This window comes from Artemia franciscana, chromosome 4, assembly GCF_032884065.1.
Source record: "Artemia franciscana chromosome 4, ASM3288406v1, whole genome shotgun sequence".
NCBI lineage: Eukaryota > Metazoa > Arthropoda > Branchiopoda > Anostraca > Artemiidae > Artemia > Artemia franciscana.
Genome location: NC_088866.1, coordinates 50,983,644 through 51,002,736, shown reverse-complemented (window position 1 = coordinate 51,002,736; position 19,093 = coordinate 50,983,644). Strand labels below are relative to the sequence as shown.

Below are 19,093 nucleotides of genomic sequence, written 5' to 3'. Positions count from 1 at the left end.
TGTTTAATTATTATTAGTTAGTTTAATTCAATTACTTTATTTAGTATCATTTTATTTACTATTTTTTATATTGTATTATTTAATTAAGAATTCATTAATTATTTTCAATGATTAAATGCACACTTCACTTTTTTTTAAAAATAGAAATAAAATTAAAAATACAAAATAATTCGAACCGTTGGATTATTCTTTTGCAATTCTACGAATCTCAAAAATCTGACCCAGGAGAAATGCCCCTCCCTGCAGTGGCGGATCCAGGTGGGGGACGCCCTCCCTCCTAACGTAGTTGTGGATTTGAGGATAATATCATATTGCCATATTAAATATCATATTTCCGTAGAGGGCAAACATCTTTTCATTTTTTTTATGGCGGGGTGGTTTCTATAACTTACTATTTTTTGAATCAATATTTTTAAATCATTTAATTTAAACAGATTTATTAGAACTTTATCCCTCAGTAGATTTTAGATTAAATTTTCGACAATTTCCACAACCTACCTACGGCTTATAATCGTTGAGGTTCCCTTTAGGTTGCTGGTATTTCTCTTTTCACAAGTTTATCGGAGTAAAATATTTTGTACCCCCCACTAAAAAAAAATCCTGGATCCGCTCCTGCCTCCCCCACCCCCCTAGAACCACCTCTGCTAGTGGTTCTAGACATGTTTCGCAATTGTTTAGGTCAGCAATAAATCAACTTCAATTAGAAAATGTTGATTGCTTACATTTTTTATGAATACAAATGTGTTTTTATGAATTGATAGGGTAAGCCGTACAATTGTGGTACTGTCATGATTTAGCATATTGCTAGATTCAGTCAATTGCCGTATTTAATGAATAAATTAACATAAACGTTGATAACTACTGCATTCTCATATCATATGATGAGTATACGCAAAAAAATATGCCAGTGATTACCCCAGTCAAAATAGAAAAGGGTCTATCTTTGCTTTACAAACATAAAACATAAAGAAAAGACAAAACATCTTGTTGTTAAATTCTTAGTGTAATTTTTCATGGCTTTAGAATGTACTTTAGAACTGTCATTGTCACTGTCACAGATGGTCACTCTCACACCGAAAGGTCGTATCTAACTTTTTTTTATACAGGTTATATTCAACAATGTTACAGGTCATCGCTGTCACACCCAAAAGTCGTATCTAACACTGTCACTGTTACAGATCGTCGCTATCACAAATAAAGGTCGAATCTAACGTTTTCTAAATGTCGTATCTAACACTGTCACTGTCACAGATCGTCGCTATCACAAATAAAGGTCGAATCTAACGTTTTCTAAATGTTGTATCTAACACTGTCACTGTCACAGATCGTCGCTATCACAAATAAAGGTCGAATCTAACGTTTTCTAAATGTCGTATCTAACACTGTCACTGTCACAGATCGTCGCTATCACAAATAAAGGTCGAATCTAACGTTTTCTAAATGTTGTATCTAACACTGTCACAGATCGTCACTGTCACACCTAAAGGTCTTATCTAACCTTTTCAGACTTTACTGAACTACCAAAACTATTCGCTAAACTGTTCTTAAAATACAAAGAATGTCCAGGGACGGATCATAAAAATACATGTAAACATATTTTGCTGTATTTTGTGAAGTTTTTGCCCTGCCCCCAAACAAAAATCTTGGATACGGTTCTGATAGTGGGAATAAACTCTTCAACCTATACAAGGCCTACATAACACTTTTCTCTCCTTTGTCTGAGCAGCAAAACAAAACATTACAAGTAAAAGAAAATATGTGGTAAAAATTTAAATCTAAGATGAACATTAATGTTTGATTCAAAAATCAACGCCACTTTCCACGAATTAAATAAGTATATTACATTGAAATTAGTTGAGTAAAAAACTGAGCAAAACAAATCATTTTCTTCTTGAAGTAAATCACCTTCAATCCAAAGAATTACCGTTCAATGATCAACTTCAGTTCAACTTAAACTTCAGTTCAGTTCAACTGATCAACCTAACCTATGTTTCTGGCTTTCTTTTATTTCAGCTCAAATCAACAATCGAATAGAGAGTAAATAACACTTGACTTCATCAAGAAAAAGTGCAAAAAAATCCATTCTGGATTCTAATCCCCCTCTGTATATAGATTTATTCCTTTCCACTTAGTTTTGTCCATCACCTTCAGTTTTCAACACTCTCGTAAGCCCTTGAAACAGGATGAGTCCGGATTTAAATACTACTAGGCCACCCAAGGCCAACACAGCTACGTATGTTGTTCCTCCCTCCTCCACCCTCCTGATGTAAACTTCACCCTTTACTATCTCCGTTGACTTACATATTTCCCTATGGCCTCCTCCCAAGCCAACCGAGGACGACTTAATTTCTTTATAGTCCTAGTTTAATTGCCAAAAAGATTTGCAGATTAGTTTTTCAAAGTATTAAAATTAAAAAAGCGGTTTAAAAAAGATGGTTAAATAATTATTTAACTAGAACAATAGCCCCGGTGCCAATAATAACGATGGAAAGATTTTGGTTCCCTTTACTTTTCTTTTCATTTTAAAAAGAACATAAACTGAGACACGTTCAAGATTTTTTTTTCCAGTTTCATGAAGAAAAAAACTTTTTGTTCATGTGAGATAAAAATATACATAATGTAGATAAATCACAGCATACCATTTCTGAAATCCTAATAATATCCGAAATAATTATACAAATTTGAAGAGAAATTTTCACAAAAAACTAAACTTTTATGCATAAGAAAACCAAATGTGTTTCGCACTATCAGCAGGGCGTGACTCCAACCGTACCTAATGGCTGCATAACGACTAAGAGGCCAAAAACCGCTAAAATTCATGTAATATAAAACTTTCATGCCGCCTAAGGAATTCACCTTTTGCCAAATTTCTAACTACACGTTCCTACAGGTGTTTTTAGAAATGACGAAGAATGAAACTACAAGAAAATCTACATTTTAAAAACAAAGAGCATATTTCGAAAATTGAAATTTAAAAGAGCGTGGTTTGACTGATGGATATTTGACTGATATGGATATTTTAATTACACATTTTATTAAATATATATATATATATATATATATATATATATATATATATATATATATATATATATATATATATATATATATATATATATATATATATATATATATATATATTAAGTTTATTAAGCTAAAAATGTCAAGCAAAATGGACGCCTTTTCTTGAAACTTCCAATTCTTAGGATACTATTTAGTAATGTTTAAATTCCTAGAGCATCATCTTTGAAATTTTTACAAAATTGAATTTTAAAACAGCGTGGTTTGAAGATCGATATTCGACTGATATGTATATTTTAGTTACGTATTTTATTATAAATATATATCGAGTTTATTAAGCTAGAAATGTCAAGCAAAATGTACGTCTTTTCTTGAAACTTTCAATTCTTAGGGTACTATTTAGTAATATTTAAATTCCTAGGGCATCATCTTTGAAATTTTTAATTCCTTTGGAAACATTCAGAAGCATTTAAATTCTTAGGGATATCCTAAAAATCCTAGGGAATTCGTAAATTTGTCAGATTTCTAACTACAAGTTCCTACAGCTGTTTTTAGAAATGATGGAGAGCAAACTATAAAATGCTTTAAAAGGATGGGGCATATTTGTAAAATTAAAATTTAAAGGAACGCAGTTTGACAGACAAATATGAATCATCAAAAGGGGATAAGGGATTTGACTCCTCCAAGAAACAAGATTTCATCAATTCAGAAATTAGAAGCAAAATGCAGGTAAAAACAACATTTCTCCAAAAAAATAAACTTTCCGACTCACAAAATTTGTCTGGAAAATGCAGGTGAAAAACCCTTTAAACCTCATCCTCCCCTCAACCATATCCTGGATACGGACATTATCTGACATAATTCGCCTACTCTTTTCGGTCTCTGAAGTTGCTTTCCCAAGCAAATCTCCCCCCCCCCCCCTACAGAAATTTCTGCATATTCCTCGGTTGATTTCTCCATATATCTAAGGTCGAATAAAAATAAAACTTGGATCCGATTTTTAAAATTAGGAGAATCACTTCAAAAAAATTCTTCAACGTATGTAAAATCAAAATAACGCACATGAACCCCAATTCAGTTTGATCACGCAACTCATGAGTATATATGAAGTATACACAATGAAGCAATTACACCGTTTCTAATATCCGGTAACCCTGTAGGAAAAAAGTTTGAATTGCATAGGCTCAAAATGACATTTTGTCACAACTTTCCCAAATTTAAATCAATAGCACCTCAATTTTGTGGTTTAAAGCTGTACTATTTCACACGTAACTGTGAAATTTATGAGCTTCGTAGGTTATTTATTGTACTTAAAATTGGTTAATTTTGTATGACAAATTCTGGTGACTATCAAAGAAACTTAATTTACAATCTATAATGGAAAAACTGGACTTCCCCTTAAAAATGTTTTAACTGGACAAGATTTACAAACAAGGTCGCATCCCGAATTTTTGTTCGGGAGAAGGGGATTATCAAAAGCTTAAAAAAACGTACATATTTCTATTTTTTAATACGCATTTTGTTTTCTTTTACAAGTCGGACAAACTTTTGGGGTCAGGGAAGGGAGTATACCCGGCAACCCCCTCCCCAGCCTGGATAGGACCTTGTTTACAAACATCACTTAAGGTTTTGTTACAGTCATCTATTAAACTAGTTGAGTAAAAGTCAGATCATCATTTCTGAACGAGTGGGGCTGTGTCGTGACCCCACACAGTCATGATTTCACACACAAGGGGTCACAGTCGACAAAAAAAAGCTTATGTGCAAAAGCACTTTGGTTGTAACCAAAAGGTTTACAACACAATATATATATATATATATATATATATATATATATATATATATATATATATATATATATATATATATATATATATATATATATATATATATATATAAATATAAATATATATATATATATATATATAAATATATATATATATATATATATAAATATATATATATATATATATATATATATATATATATATATATATATATATATATATATATATATATATATATATATATATATATATATATATATATATATATATATATATATATATATATATAAATAATTATAAATATAAATTCATTAAAAAAAATCAAGATATCAAAATGAAAACATTTTTACTCCCTAGACCCAAATTAGATTTATTCATACATGAAAACTGCAATTTCTAAGATTTATCTTCGGGTTTTTTCAAAACTACGAAGTTTATACGATGGTCTCACGCTTTCGTCAGTGAAAAATGAAAAGAAACAAGGTAAATTAAATATTTAAACTGATAAAGCTTTTATCCGTAAACATTCAAACATTAACTAACGAAAATAATGTATTACAAAATATGGGGTTAGAAGACAAGCAATAGCGAGAATCACAACGAATCACAAATAAAAATGATACACAACAAAATCTGCGCTTAGAAGACATGCAACAACGACCATCATCAATCGAACACAAAAAATACACAAATTAATATAAATTCTAATTGAATGAAGGAACGCGTTATTTTAACGCGGCTTAAAAAAGAGGTAAGTTTACGCTGAGATTGTCGATCTTCTCCCATGAGAATATACATCCTATTAGAGTTATGCTCCTTTGAAAAATAGACAGGAAGAAGGAATTGAATTCATGTCCAAATTTCTTAATTCAAGTGAAATGGCTGATTTACACCCCAGGCCTAAAAACTAAGTAATAACACGATAATCATGTTAATGCGTAATTTAGATACTTCACAGGGTGTGTGCAATAGAATACGTCTCACTGTTACTGAATAATGTAACAGTGTAACAAAAGCAGAAATAATCGCTGGGGAAAAAGCTGGAAAAAAAGTTCACATTAAACTTTCATTTCTTGCATTTACTTTTATTTCTTACATAGCAGCTTGATTTAATTGAGACTATTGCTCGCTTTGACGACTATAAGTCTAATAAATCTACAAGACTATAAGACTATCTAAGTCCAATAAGACTGTATAGAATACAGCCCTATACACAGTCAAGTAAGACTGTAAGACTGTATACAATACTAGCAAAATGTCCTGTCTGATGATAGGCATAAAAAAAGAAAAACAAACTTATAAGATAATCTCTTGTAAGGATCGGAAACCAGCTGAGTCAATGTAGGCTACGCATTATGGGAATACTCAGTCAGATGTCCTTTTGTAGCGTCAAATCACTTTAGTAATTAGCTGAGAGTGACCGACATTACTAAATATATCAAAATCACCATTTTTGACTACCTTTCCTGCAGATAGCCAAAAATAGCTTAATAGATAGTAAAATTGGGCGTTCTAAGTATTTTACCGTAATTTTACGGAGCCCCGTACAATTGATATTTTACCTATTTTGCAGTTATTAAATAAAAAAAAAAGTTTTTTCAACTGAAAGTAAGGAGCAACATTAAAACTTAAAACGAACAGAAATTATTATATATATATATATATATATATATATATATATATATATATATATATATATATATATATATATATATATATATATATACATATATATATATATATATATATATATATATATATATATATATATATATATATAAAATATATATATATATATATATAGAATATATATAATATATATATATAATATATATAAAATATATATATATATATATATATATATATAGAATATATATTATATATATATAATATATATATACATATATATATATATATTATATAGAATATATAATATATAGAATATATAAGAGGGTTGGCCCCTGGTCAATACCTCACTCTTTACGCTAAAGTTTCAATTCTGTTCAAATTCTTTAAGTAGGATCCCTGAATCACAAATACAGTTTAATTAGAATAAATAGCTCTTTTGAAAATACAAACAAAACTTTAGCGTAAAAAGCGAACTTTTTTTTTCTTTAATTTCTGATCGTTTTTAAGTGAGGCCAGGAAATCCATTTTCATAGAAAATTCGCTTTCCCGTGGAAACTTCTTCCATAGAAATATCCTCCCACGTAACCCTTTCCCCACCAGAAAAAATCCCCTTAAAAGGTCTGTATACTTCCCAATAACCAATACTATATGTAAACCATGGGCAAAGTTAATAGCTTGCAGCCATTCTCTCGGAGACTGTGGCGAATTAAGTGATCCTCAAAGACATAGTTATTAGATTTTTCAACTATGCTGAACAAAATGGCTATCTCAAAGTTTCAATTGGGTGACTTTGGGGAAAAATGAGCGTGAGAGGGGGTCTAATTACCCACCAGGTTTATTGGTCACTCAAAAAAGCCTCTAGAACTTTTAATTTCAGTCCAAATGAGCCCTCTCACGATATTCTAGAGCCACTTTGCCGATACGATCACCCATGAAAAAAACAAAAACAAAAATAAACACGCATCCGTGATCTTGCTTCTGGAATAGAAAAAATACAAATTCAACCTTTTTGCAGATAGGAGCTAGAAAACTCTACAGTAGAGTTCTCTGACACAATGAACCTGATGTTGTGATTCCCATCAAGATTCTATTACTTTTAGGGGTGTTTCCCCCTTTTTTCGAAAACAAGACAAACTTTCTCAGCCTCTTAACTTTTGATGGGTATGACTAAACTTGATGAAACTTATATATTTGAAATCAGCCTAAAAATCCAATTCTTTTGATGCATCTATTGGTATCAAAATTCCATTTTTTTGAATTTCGGTTACTCTTGAGCGGGGTCACTCCTTACTTACAGTTCGTTACCACGAACTGTTTGATTAAATAGAAAAACAATTTTTTTTTTCAACAGAAAGTAAGGAGCAACATTAAAATTTAAAATAAACAGAAAGTAAAACGTATATGAGAGGGCTGCTCCTCCTCAAACCTCACTTTTACGCTAAAGTTTTTAGTACTTTAAAAAAAAGCTGCTTATTATTATAATTAAACGAAAAAAGTATTTCAGGATTCGTTCAATAATGTCGGTCAGGTCAGGGCCGTTCAATATTAATTTTTTATTGAATAACTTCTCTGATACGCTGAATCTGATTTTCATTAAGACTCTATGACTTTTAGGGAGCGTTTTCCCCTTTTTTCCTAAATCAGACAAATTTTCTCAGACTCGTAACCTTTGCTTGGTAAGATTAAATTTAATGGAACTTTTATATACGAAATCAGCACAAAACTCCAATTCTTTTGATATATCTATTGGTATCAAATTTCCATTTTTTAGAATTTCGATTACTCTTAAGCGGGGTCACTCCTTACTTACAGTTCGTTACCACGAACTGTTTGATTAAATAAAAAAACAAGTTTTTCAACTGAAAGTAAGGATTAACATTAAAATATAAAATAAGCAGAAAGTAAAACTTTTACGAGGGGGCTGCTCCTCCTCAAACCTCACTTTTACGCTATAGTTTTTAGTACTTTAAAAAAAGCTGCTTATTATTATAATTAAACGAAAATAGTATTTCAGGATTCGTTCAATAATGTCGGTCAGGTCAGGAGCCGTTTAATATTAAATTTTTATTAAATAACTTCTCTGATACGCTGAATCTGATTTTCATTAAGATTCTATGACTTTTAGGGAGCGTTTTCCCCTTTTTCCTAAATTAGGCAAATTTTCTCAGACTCGTAACCTTTGCTAGGTAAGATTAAATTTAATGGAACTTGTATATACGAAATCAGCACAAAACTCCAATTCTTTTGATATATCTATTGGTATCAAATTTCCATTTTTTAGAATTTCGATTACTCTTAAGCGGGGTCACTCCTTACTTACAGTTCGTTACCACGAACTGTTTGATTAAATAAAAAAAAAAAACTAGTTTTTCAACTGAAAGTAAGGGTTAACATTAAAATACAAAATAAGCAGAAAGTAAAACTTTTACGAGGGGACTGCTCATCCTCAAACCTCACTTTTACGCTATAGTTTTTAGTACTTTAAAAAAAAGCTTCTTATTATTAAATAAAAAAAGTTTTTTTTTAACTGAAAGTAAGGAGCGACATTAAAACTTAAAACGAACAGAAATTACTTCGTATATGAAAGAGGCTGCTTCCTCATCAACGCCCCGCTCTTTACGCTAAAGTTTGACTCTGTCTCTCAATTCTTCTTTTTAAAACAGTAAAAAACTTTAGCGTAAAGAGCGGGGCGTTGATGAGGAAGCAGCCTCTTTCATATACGAAGTAATTTCTGTTCGTTTTAAGTTTTAATGTCGCTCCTTACTTTCAGTTAAAAGAACTTGTTTTTTTATTTAATTTCTGAACGTTTTTGAATCAATGCATGTTTTGATTTTGGCTCTCCGCAGAGGAATAATTAAAACGAAATTTGCATATTTTTTTTGGCTAAATGGCTTTCTCATAATTTTGATCGAATGATTTTGAGAAAAAAAGAGCGGGGGAGGAAGCCTAGTTGCCCTCCGATTTTTTGGTCAATTAAAAAGGCAACTAGAACTTTTAATTTTTTACGAATATTTTTATTAGTAAAAGATTTACGTAACTTATAAATTAGCTTACGTAAAGAACTTTTGTATTCTCATATTTTTATTACATATATGAGGGGGTTCGCCCCCTTGTCAGATCCTCGCTCTTTACACTAAATCTTAAATTTTGTCCAAATTCATTAAGAATGACCCCAGAATCACAAAAGCCGTAGAATAAATAGTTGAAATACTAAAAATACTTTAACGTAAAGAGCGAGGTATTAGGAGGAGGTGAGCCCCTCAAATGGGTAATAATTTCTGTTTGTTTTAAGTTTTAATGCTCTTCCTTACTTCCAGCTGAAGGAACTTTTTCATATTTATTTTCATTGTGTTTTTAAATAATGCTAGTAAATCCTGCGCTCTCTTCATGGAGATTTTCTTCCCCCATGACAAATTATCGATGGAAAGTTCCCCCAGCATATCCCCCTCTTCTCAACCCCTCCTCCAACCAAAATATCCTCCTGAAAACGCCTGTACACTTCCCAATAACCATTACTATATGTAAGCATTGGTCAAAGTTTGTAACTTGTTGCCCCTCCCATGGGGACTGTGGGGGAATAAGTCGTCCCCAAAGACATAGTTATAAAGTTTTTCGACTACGCTGAATAAAATGGCTATCTCAGAATTTTGATCCGTTGAATTTGGTAAAATAATTAGCGTGGGAGGGGGCCTAGGTGCCCTCCAATTTTTTTGGTCACTTAAAAAGGGCACTAGAACTTTTCATTTCTGTTAGAATGAGCCCTCTTGCAACATTCTAGGACAACTGGGTCGATACGATCACCCCTGGGAAAAAAAAAAAAACAAAAAAAACAAATAAACACGCATCCGTGATCTGCCTTCTGGCAAAAAATACAAAATTCCACATTTTTGTAGATAGGAGCTTGAAACTTCTACAGTAGGGTTCTCTGATACGCTGAATCTGATGGTGTGATTTTCGTTAAGATTCTATGACTTCTAGGGGGCGTTTCCCCCTATTTTCTAAAATAACGCAAATTTTCTCAGGCTCGTAACTTTTGATGGGTATGATTATACTTGATGAAACTTATATATTTAAAATCAGCATTAAAATGCGATTCTTTTGATGTAGGTATTGGTATCAAAATTCCATTTTTTAGAGTTTTGGTTACTATTGAGCCGGGTCGCTCCTTACTACAGTTCGTTACCACGAACTGTTTGATAATTAAAAGAAAATAGCATTTCAGGAGTCGTTCAATAATGTCGTTCAGGCCAGGAGCCGTTTAATATTAAATTTTAATTGAATAACTTCTCTGATATGCTGAATCTGATTTTCATTAACATTCTATTACTTTTAGGGGGTGTTTTCTCCTTTTTCCTAAATCAGGCAAATTTTCTCAGATTTTTTGCGAATTTTTTTTCGCGAAAAAAAAATGCAGAAAGCAATATCTTTTAAAATTTTTACCTATTGGTTTTCAAAATAGAGGAGGGATATTAACTTTTTTAAGTCTAGGAAAATCAAAATCTTTGGAAATTTTATTTAAAAGCTGAAAAAATAAAAGACAAAAAAAAATGTAGAAAGCAATATCATTTGACATCTGGGTCTGTAGCAATGTTGCCCATCTAAAGCCTAGAATTCGTGTAATATTTTTCGGCGCCGATATGGTAAATCGGTGTCAATTTGCAAACAAAACGGTGCCAATTTGAGCCTGATTTTTTTTTAGTTTTCGGTTCCGATTTACAAAAATAGCGCCAAATATCATCGTGATCATAAAAAAGGTATCCAAAATCGTTTCTTTATCTTCAGCATGAAAATATAAAAATCTGAAAAATAATAATAGTTAAATTTTTAATAATGTAAGAATTTTAAATTTACTTAGAAATTTTTAATGAAATAAATATTTGAAAATAATATGAATTTAATAATAATAGAACTTAAAAGAAATAATAAAATAACTAAATAATAAGTTGAGATTAATAATACAATTATTGATAAGCCACAATTGACAACTGGTGTCTGTGTTCACGATTTTTAGTTTCGAAAATCTCGCGCAAAGGGTTTTTGTACTGCTGTCGTTTGCCGACTGAGATGCTGAAAGAAGTTCTCAAAAAGCTAGTGTGTTCTAGGCTTAAGACACAAGATAAAACTGACGTTTCTCACCGAGAATTTTTGGCCGTTGCTACTCAAGCACGGACACACTCGCCGGTTAACATTCTACCATATCAACACCAGTCAAAAATAATATATCATACGCCCTTTAGTGTTTCCAAGAAACAAAATTGAAAAAAGACAATTTGCTCCCCCCCCCGACAAAAATGCTGTATAATTTGATGAGTCAGTGCCCAGAAATTCAAAAAAGTTTGAAGTGTCAGAGGATTGGGCCCCAAACTGGCCCCTGCCTATATCAAAACCTATTTGCTATAAAATGAACATTAATCAAACTTATGTGCCCTAAACAAAATAGAATTATAACAAATGTAATGTTACAACAGTACAAAAAAGAAAATTTTTACCTATTGGTTTTCAAAATAGAGGAGGGATATTAACTTTTTTTTTATCTAGGAAAGTCAAAATCTTTGGAAATTTTCGTTAAAAGCTGAAAAAATAAAAGACAAATAGAATGCTCAACCGATTTTCTAGCTACAGGACAACTCTAAAACAGCAATTTTACCCTATATTTCCTAGGAAGAACCTTATTTTATCTATTTTTACCAATTTTACCTTATTTTACCAATTTTACTGACCGGGTTTTTATTTTACAATAATGTGAGAACAGTACCAAAAGTGTCGTTTAAAATTGTCTTCACTAAAAAGTATGTGGTCTACTATTTTTCCTGGAAAACCATTCCTTTAAATTATAAAGGGGACAGCTAGTATTGTCTTGTAACATAATTAAAAATTAGTATGGCAAAGAGGTAAGCTAACCCGTCAACTAAAAATTAGTAATTTAATCAAATGTACAAATAAAATCTTAGAAACCAATCTTTAAAGTAAACAACTTGATTATCAACGTCTAACCAGAGTAAAAGAAAAGATAAAAGAGCTGTCAGTACTATATTCGTTTCAAGAAGTGAAAGAATGAAAGATCGCATTATCATTAAAGAAAAAAGTTTCTTTTTTAACGGACAGCGCATTTTCTTCAGCGGCACATGGCCATTTGACAGCAAAGGCGATTATTTTGGAAACGACCGGTTTAAAGACACTCGAGATGAGCTTATTGAGGAGTTAGATGGCATACAAACCGCTGGCGGGAACCTGGTTCTTATTGATGTCCATCAATCTTCTAAATTTACCCCTCTTTTTAATGTGGACAATTATGTCATAGGCACGGACAAGGACAACACATTGCCGAGTGACCTAAGAAAATACCTTGACGAAGCTAAAAAACGCAACATTTTTGTGCACCTTCTCTTAACTTCTTTTGCTTTTAAAGAGAATACGCTACTTACTAATGCCCTCTACACAGACAAGGTTCAAAGTTATATTGATAATTGCTTGATACCCATTGTCAAAGAGCTTTCGGGTCATCCAGCATTGCTAGCCTACTGTGTATATAACGAGCCTGAATTTAACATGGACATTCATGGAGTAAGAGAGGGTCCATTTAAGGTAGATTTTCTTGGGTCCAGCTGGTTCACAATCCACGTGGCAGACATAAAAGGAGGCGGAGGATATAGAGGTCACGCCCACTATCCAAATGAAGGTAAGGAGGCATAGCTTGTAGACTCTAGGGCCGTTACTCCCAACTTAGGGCGCAGGTCTCACCGGTGGGGCATAGATAGTGCTGCAATGGCGTCATAGATTGTATAATATCTGTTGTCTTAACACAACATCTGTCATTAGCATTGAATATGTGTAGAGGACGAACCGTTTATTTTTTTTCAGGGGACGAACCGTTTATTTTTTTTAGAAAGTCGCGAGAGGGCTCATTTTAGTGAAAATTAGGAAATCTAGTGCCCTTTTTAAGGGACCAAAAAATTGGAGGGCAACTAGGCCCCCTCTCGCGCTCATTTTTTACCCAAATTCGCCAAATTAAAATTGAGATAGCTATTTTGTTCAGCATAGTCAAAAACCAAATACATATGTCTTTGAGGACGACTTAATCCCCCACAGTCCCCAAGGGGAGGGCTAAAAGTTATGAACTTTGCCCATTGCTTACATATATTATTGGTTATTGACGAAGCATAATGACGTTTTCAGGGGGTATTTTTCTGGTGGTGGGGGGAGGGGGTCAGGGTTAGATGAGAGGATCTTTCCATGGAGAAATTTACCACGGGGGAAGAGAATTACCATATCAGGGGGCGCTGGATTTTCCAGCATTATTTAAAATAACAATGACAAATGAATAAAAAAAACAAGTTTTTCAACTGAAAGTAAGGAGCAACATTAAAAATAAAAACGAACAGAAATTATTTTATATATGAGGGGGTTCGTCCCCTCCTCAATACCTCGCTCTTTAAGCTAAAGTATTTTTGGTAATTTCGAAAGAGCTACTTATTATAATTAAACGGTCTTTGTGGTTCAGGGGGTCGTCCTTAAAGAATTGGAGCAAAATTCGAACTTTAGTGTAAAGAGCAAGGTATTGAAGAGGGGGCGAACCCCCTCATATACGTAATAAAAATAAACAAATACAGAAGTTCGTTACATAAGCTAATTTATAAGTTACGTATATTTATTACTAATACAACGTTCGTAAGTTAAATTAAAAGTTAGCGACCATTTCAAGCAAACAAAAATTTGGAGGGCAACTAGGCCCCCTCCCCGCCCCTTTTTCCTCAACATCGTCCGATCAAAACATTGAGAAAGCCATTTAGCCAAAAAAAGAGTAAAATTAATATGCAAATTTCGTTTTAATTATTCATGCACGCCGAGCCAAAATCAAATCTTCATTAATTCAAAAACTTTCTGAAATTATATAAGAAAGACAAGTTTTTTCAACTGAAAATAAGGAGTAACATTAGAACTTAAAACAGACAGAAGTCATTACGTATATAAGGGGGTTCATTCCCTCCTCAATACCTTGCTCTTTGCGCTAAAGTATTTTCATTAGTTTCAAAAGAGCTATTCATTCTAATTAAACGGACTTTGTGGTACAGGGGTCATTCTTAAACAACTGGAACAACATTCGAACTTTAGCGTAAAGAGCGAGGTACTGACGGGCGGACGAACCCCCCCATATGCACAATAAAAATGTACGAATATAGAAGTTCGTTACGTAAGTTAATTTGTAAATTACGTATATTTATTGCTAATAAAAACGTTCGTAAATAAAGTTAAAAGTTGTAGTGGCTTCTTTAAATAACCTAAAAAATCGGTGGGCAACTAGACCCCCTCCCTCACCCCTTTTTCCTTCAAAATCGTCTGATCAAAACTTTGAGAAAGCCATTTAGCCAAAAAAGGTAAAGTTAATATGCAAATTTTGTTTTAATTATTCATGTACGGTGATCTAAAATCAAAACCTGCATTAATTCAAAAATGTTAAGAAATTAAATTAAAAAAAAAGTTTTTTAACTGACAGTAAGGAGCAACATTAAAACTTAAAACAAACAGAAATTATTCCGTGTATGAAAAGGACTGCTCCCTCCACAACGCCCCGCTCTTTATGCTAAAGTTTGACTCTTTCTCACAACTCTACTTTATGAAGAAACAAATAGTTTAGCGTAAAGAGCGGGGCGTTGAGGAGGGGAAAGTCTCTTTCATATACGGAATAATTTCTGTTCGTTTTAAGTTTTAATGTCGCTCGTTACTTTCAGTTAAAAAACTTGTTTTTTATATATTTTATGTGTCTAGAGGAAAAACCGTAAAAAGATACCAAGCTATTGGCCGGTTAAGCTCCCTTCAAGTGAATATATGTAAAATTTTGAAAAACCAAATTTGATTTTTTCGAGGGGTCATCAGGCCTTTAGAAATGCCTATGCCCCACAATTGGTTGGGAACCACTGCTCTAGGTTACCACAATATACCCAGGAACATGGGGTTGGGTTGGATGGTTTAACATCAAAATATAGATTTCAAAACGAACTGCACCACTAAAAGTCCAGTGTCTGCCGACTTCATTAAAAAGTACACAATTTCAAAAAAAGTAATTAATTAATCTGCAATATCGATAGAGTTGCAACTGAAATTTACCAGTTGATAAAAATTTATCTGTATTTTTTATCTTCAAAAATTATTAAAAACCGAAATCAAGTTCGCACAAAGCAGACTTAGGTTTGCTTGGAAAAACCTTGGCACGTTAAATAGGCTAGTTAACTTCAATCTTTTAAGACTAATGGTAGATAGAATTCTGTTTCATTCACCCTCTCCTACAGATGCCTGAAAGTTCAGGTATGCACCAGCCTCGGGCCAAATCAAATCCACCAGACGCTAGATGGCGTCATGACTTGTCATTTTCTAAGACTAGCAACAGTTCCCACTGTTAAAAGTATCCCATACTATTAGTGCAGGATATTAATCAAAAATAATGGGAGGTAAGATTTCTTAAATTGTGATGCCCAGTAGCTAGAGTTTGGCAGTAAGGGTTTCTAGACATGACAATTCTAATAGTTGAGCATTTGATTTAGCATCTATTTAGGTTATCATTATTTTTGCCAACGATTGACTAACCTGACTAACAACCTATTCGTTCATGATGAAATTTTACAGTCCAAACTTACTTTCAAATTCACAATTTATTAAAGATTACTAATTTGGTTCACAGTAAAAAAAAAAAGTGTACAAGTATATACTCAGAATCGAGAAAAGGAGGGGCTTTAAATCCATGCATCATGAGGTCAAGGTGCTAAAAAATATGCAATAAATGGTTTTTGAACAAGAACATTTGGTAATGAAATAAGTGATTCTTCAGATCAAACAATTTTGGAAATAGTTAGTTTTGGCCACACTGAAACCTCCACTTGCCCCAATCGCAATTTTTATGACAATAACTCGTTGAACCATAGACTTTCTTTCAAGCTTGTTAATTTGGTAGGAACAAGAATAAAAACAAGTATAAAACTATAATTGAAAAAGAAAGTGGCTCATACTCACCATTGAAGGTGCCAAGGGGTTGAAAATTACCATATAAGGGTGTTTTAACATACAAACATCGTATTATTTAATTGTCTTTTTCTGGAATAATTATTTTTGTCCAGTAACACTGCCACTCGCCACATAATCAGTTACGTCAAGAAACCTTGTAGAGTTCAATATTTTCTTTTGAATGAGCTTTTCGCAAATTGTTGTTCAGTATGATACTAAAAACAGGGTCTTCACCCATTTTTGGCTTTGGGGTCTGAAAAGCACTAAATAAGGGCATTCAAACAAAGGTATTTTAATAGTCAAAGCTTTTTTTCTCATCTGGCAGCCTTTTAGGGATTTGTGTACCTTCTGCTAATGGCACAAATTTCATTTCTGCTATAAAAAATATTGTGTATAAAACATGGGCAATAACCTTTATTTTTCTCAATTTTAAATGGCACCCACTAGACACCAAATCTTAATTTCCCAGTTTCTCTTCCTATGGACTACGTAGTCTTTACTAAGTCGCAACTACCGCCGCAACCATTGAGACTCAGAATTGGGCACTATTATACATTTCTAAGCGCATTTGAGCCATAATTTTGCCACAGTAATTTGTATACAATGTAACAATATTTCGTTTCCAGGTTGCAATCTTGAAGTCATTTTAAGGTATATCAACCTGCTTGCAGACGCAATTCATCAGACGGATCCAGGTGCTCTTGTTAGTGTAATTCCGAGGTCAGCCGTTACTATCAACAGGAATGAAGAAAAATACAAGAACACAAAAGATATATATGCCGATGAATTATTACTAAAAGCAGGAGGACGTGAAAAGGGATATTTAGATTTCTTGGCTCCCAAAGAAAAACCATGGGGACCAAAAGATAACCCCAGTTCGTACAACTTGCCGATCAACTTGATCAACAATCATGCTGATGACTTTTATAATCCAAAGCCACTTATGATTGGCTATTTCGCTCCAGTAAATATGCCTCCAGGAGTTGAGCCCTTGACCTTGTTTGAAACTGCATATAAAAATGGATACCATGGGATTGCGGTTACGGATGGCCGTGACCCCGCTAAAAAAGGCAGAGAACGAGCACAAGATTTGATGAGAAGGTTCACAATGTGCAAGACTTATGACAAAAAAGCAGGCGTTATTGAAGTAAAAATTTGTGAGTAATTGTGTATGGTTTGGTTGTGTTCCAGACTTGACTTTGGGTTACGCCCAAATAATCTCATTCAACTCACATGAGATTTTCAACAAATATATACTTTGAAACGTAATGGCTGAACCAGGCACGGACTCTGAGTTTTTTTTTAGAAGGGAGGGGGGCTGTAAAAAATTCATAGCCTGTAGAAGAAATTTCAAGAAATTTAGAAACTCAGGCTTGGGGGGGGGAGACCTTTCAGTGCTCGTCCCTAGGCTGAACATTTTAGAGCTGTTAGTAATTTCTGGCAACAGATAGAAGCTATGCCATGACAATATTAAAGTACATAGATATATTAATATGTATATGTTACATAAAATATATATTGCTTAAACTTAGATTTGCATATCCATCTTTCTCCTAAGCAATATCTTCAATTAAGCTGCTTTTTTATTTTATTTTTAATACTATTAAATATGAATTCCCATGCATGAGGATAGTTTAAACCCTTAGTTGTGTTTAAAACATTCATTTTTTGTCATTTTTCTGAACAACTTTCTCCAGAATATTCACACTAGCTTTACTATTTGTTTCTTTCTTCAATTCCGAGAATCCCATTTTGAAAATCAATACCTAACTCTGGGCTATTCACAAAATCTCGGCTCCAGGTCTGCCAACAAAAATTTCCAGAATCTGATCTGCATTTTTTTTTCTATAAATATAGTTAAGTGGCGTTCAATCGCAAGTCCAGTGAGATATCCGTGCCTTGATATGTATAACGAGCCATAAATTTTCTTATAGATGGGAAGTTCGGCAAGACATACATATGAACCTCACTCTTAAGCGCTGATGACAAATATATTAACATTTGAATTTTATGTTAATTTTATGATCGGTTTTTTGTCAGCCCTCTAGATCAACAAAATTACTCAGAGTAGTGCAAAGTAAGTCTGGAGCACTGGGTTTGTAAGATTTTCGCAGAATTAATTACTATTCTAAGCTTACTATACATTCAATGGCAACAGTGAGTATAATAAAACTATGTCCATATTCATTGTAAATATAATATTTCAGAGGTAGGAACATATGTGCATATTAGAGGTACAAGAAAATCCTGGTTAATATAGGAAAACAATTTGGCCAGCTGGATTGTAGAAAACTTCTACTTAAGAACAGAGAAAGTTACACAGAAAATTGAACACAGGAAATTATCCTATGAATTCTTCTAGATGAATTCTGTGAATTGTTATTATTCTGTGATGATCTCTGTGTTTTAATTCTGTGAATTCTCTACATTTTACCTACGTAAAATGACCTACCTTCGACGGATAAGTTTTTAGAATTTAAGCAACTTTGAAAATTAATAGAACTTGACATTATCTCTTTGACAATTCAAACGAAATTTCTGCAAATCTCATAAAATTTTTGGAAATAATACTGGAAATCCTGATGTCGAAAAAAAATCCATTTTTTATTCTTTCAAAATTTTTGATTTCGACTTTTATTATACTTTAACTTTTAACACTA

General features: G+C 32.8%; 2 protein-coding genes across 3 annotated transcripts in view; one reads left to right on the top strand and one right to left on the bottom strand.

Annotated features, from left to right (window-relative positions):
- LOC136026549 (unconventional myosin-XV-like) overlaps nucleotides 1-19,093 on the bottom strand; it is a 365,167-nt gene that overhangs the window by 88,075 nt on the left and 257,999 nt on the right. The window lies entirely within an intron of this gene.
- On the top strand, nucleotides 12,468-18,616 carry LOC136026550 (mannan endo-1,4-beta-mannosidase-like). The gene is made up of 2 exons (XM_065703236.1): nucleotides 12,468-13,116; nucleotides 17,060-18,616. The coding sequence occupies exons 1-2, from the start codon at nucleotides 12,492-12,494 to the stop codon at nucleotides 17,596-17,598; spliced, it is 1,164 nt and encodes a 387-aa protein (XP_065559308.1). The 5' UTR covers nucleotides 12,468-12,491; the 3' UTR covers nucleotides 17,599-18,616.

Coding starts and splice junctions, on each gene's coding strand:
- LOC136026550 (XM_065703236.1), top strand. CDS start 12,492: ATGAAAGATCGCATTATCATTAAAGAAAAAAGTTTCTTTTTTAACGGA. Junction 13,117..17,059: donor CGCCCACTATCCAAATGAAG/GTAAGGAGGCAT, acceptor TTTCGTTTCCAG/GTTGCAATCTTGAAGTCATT.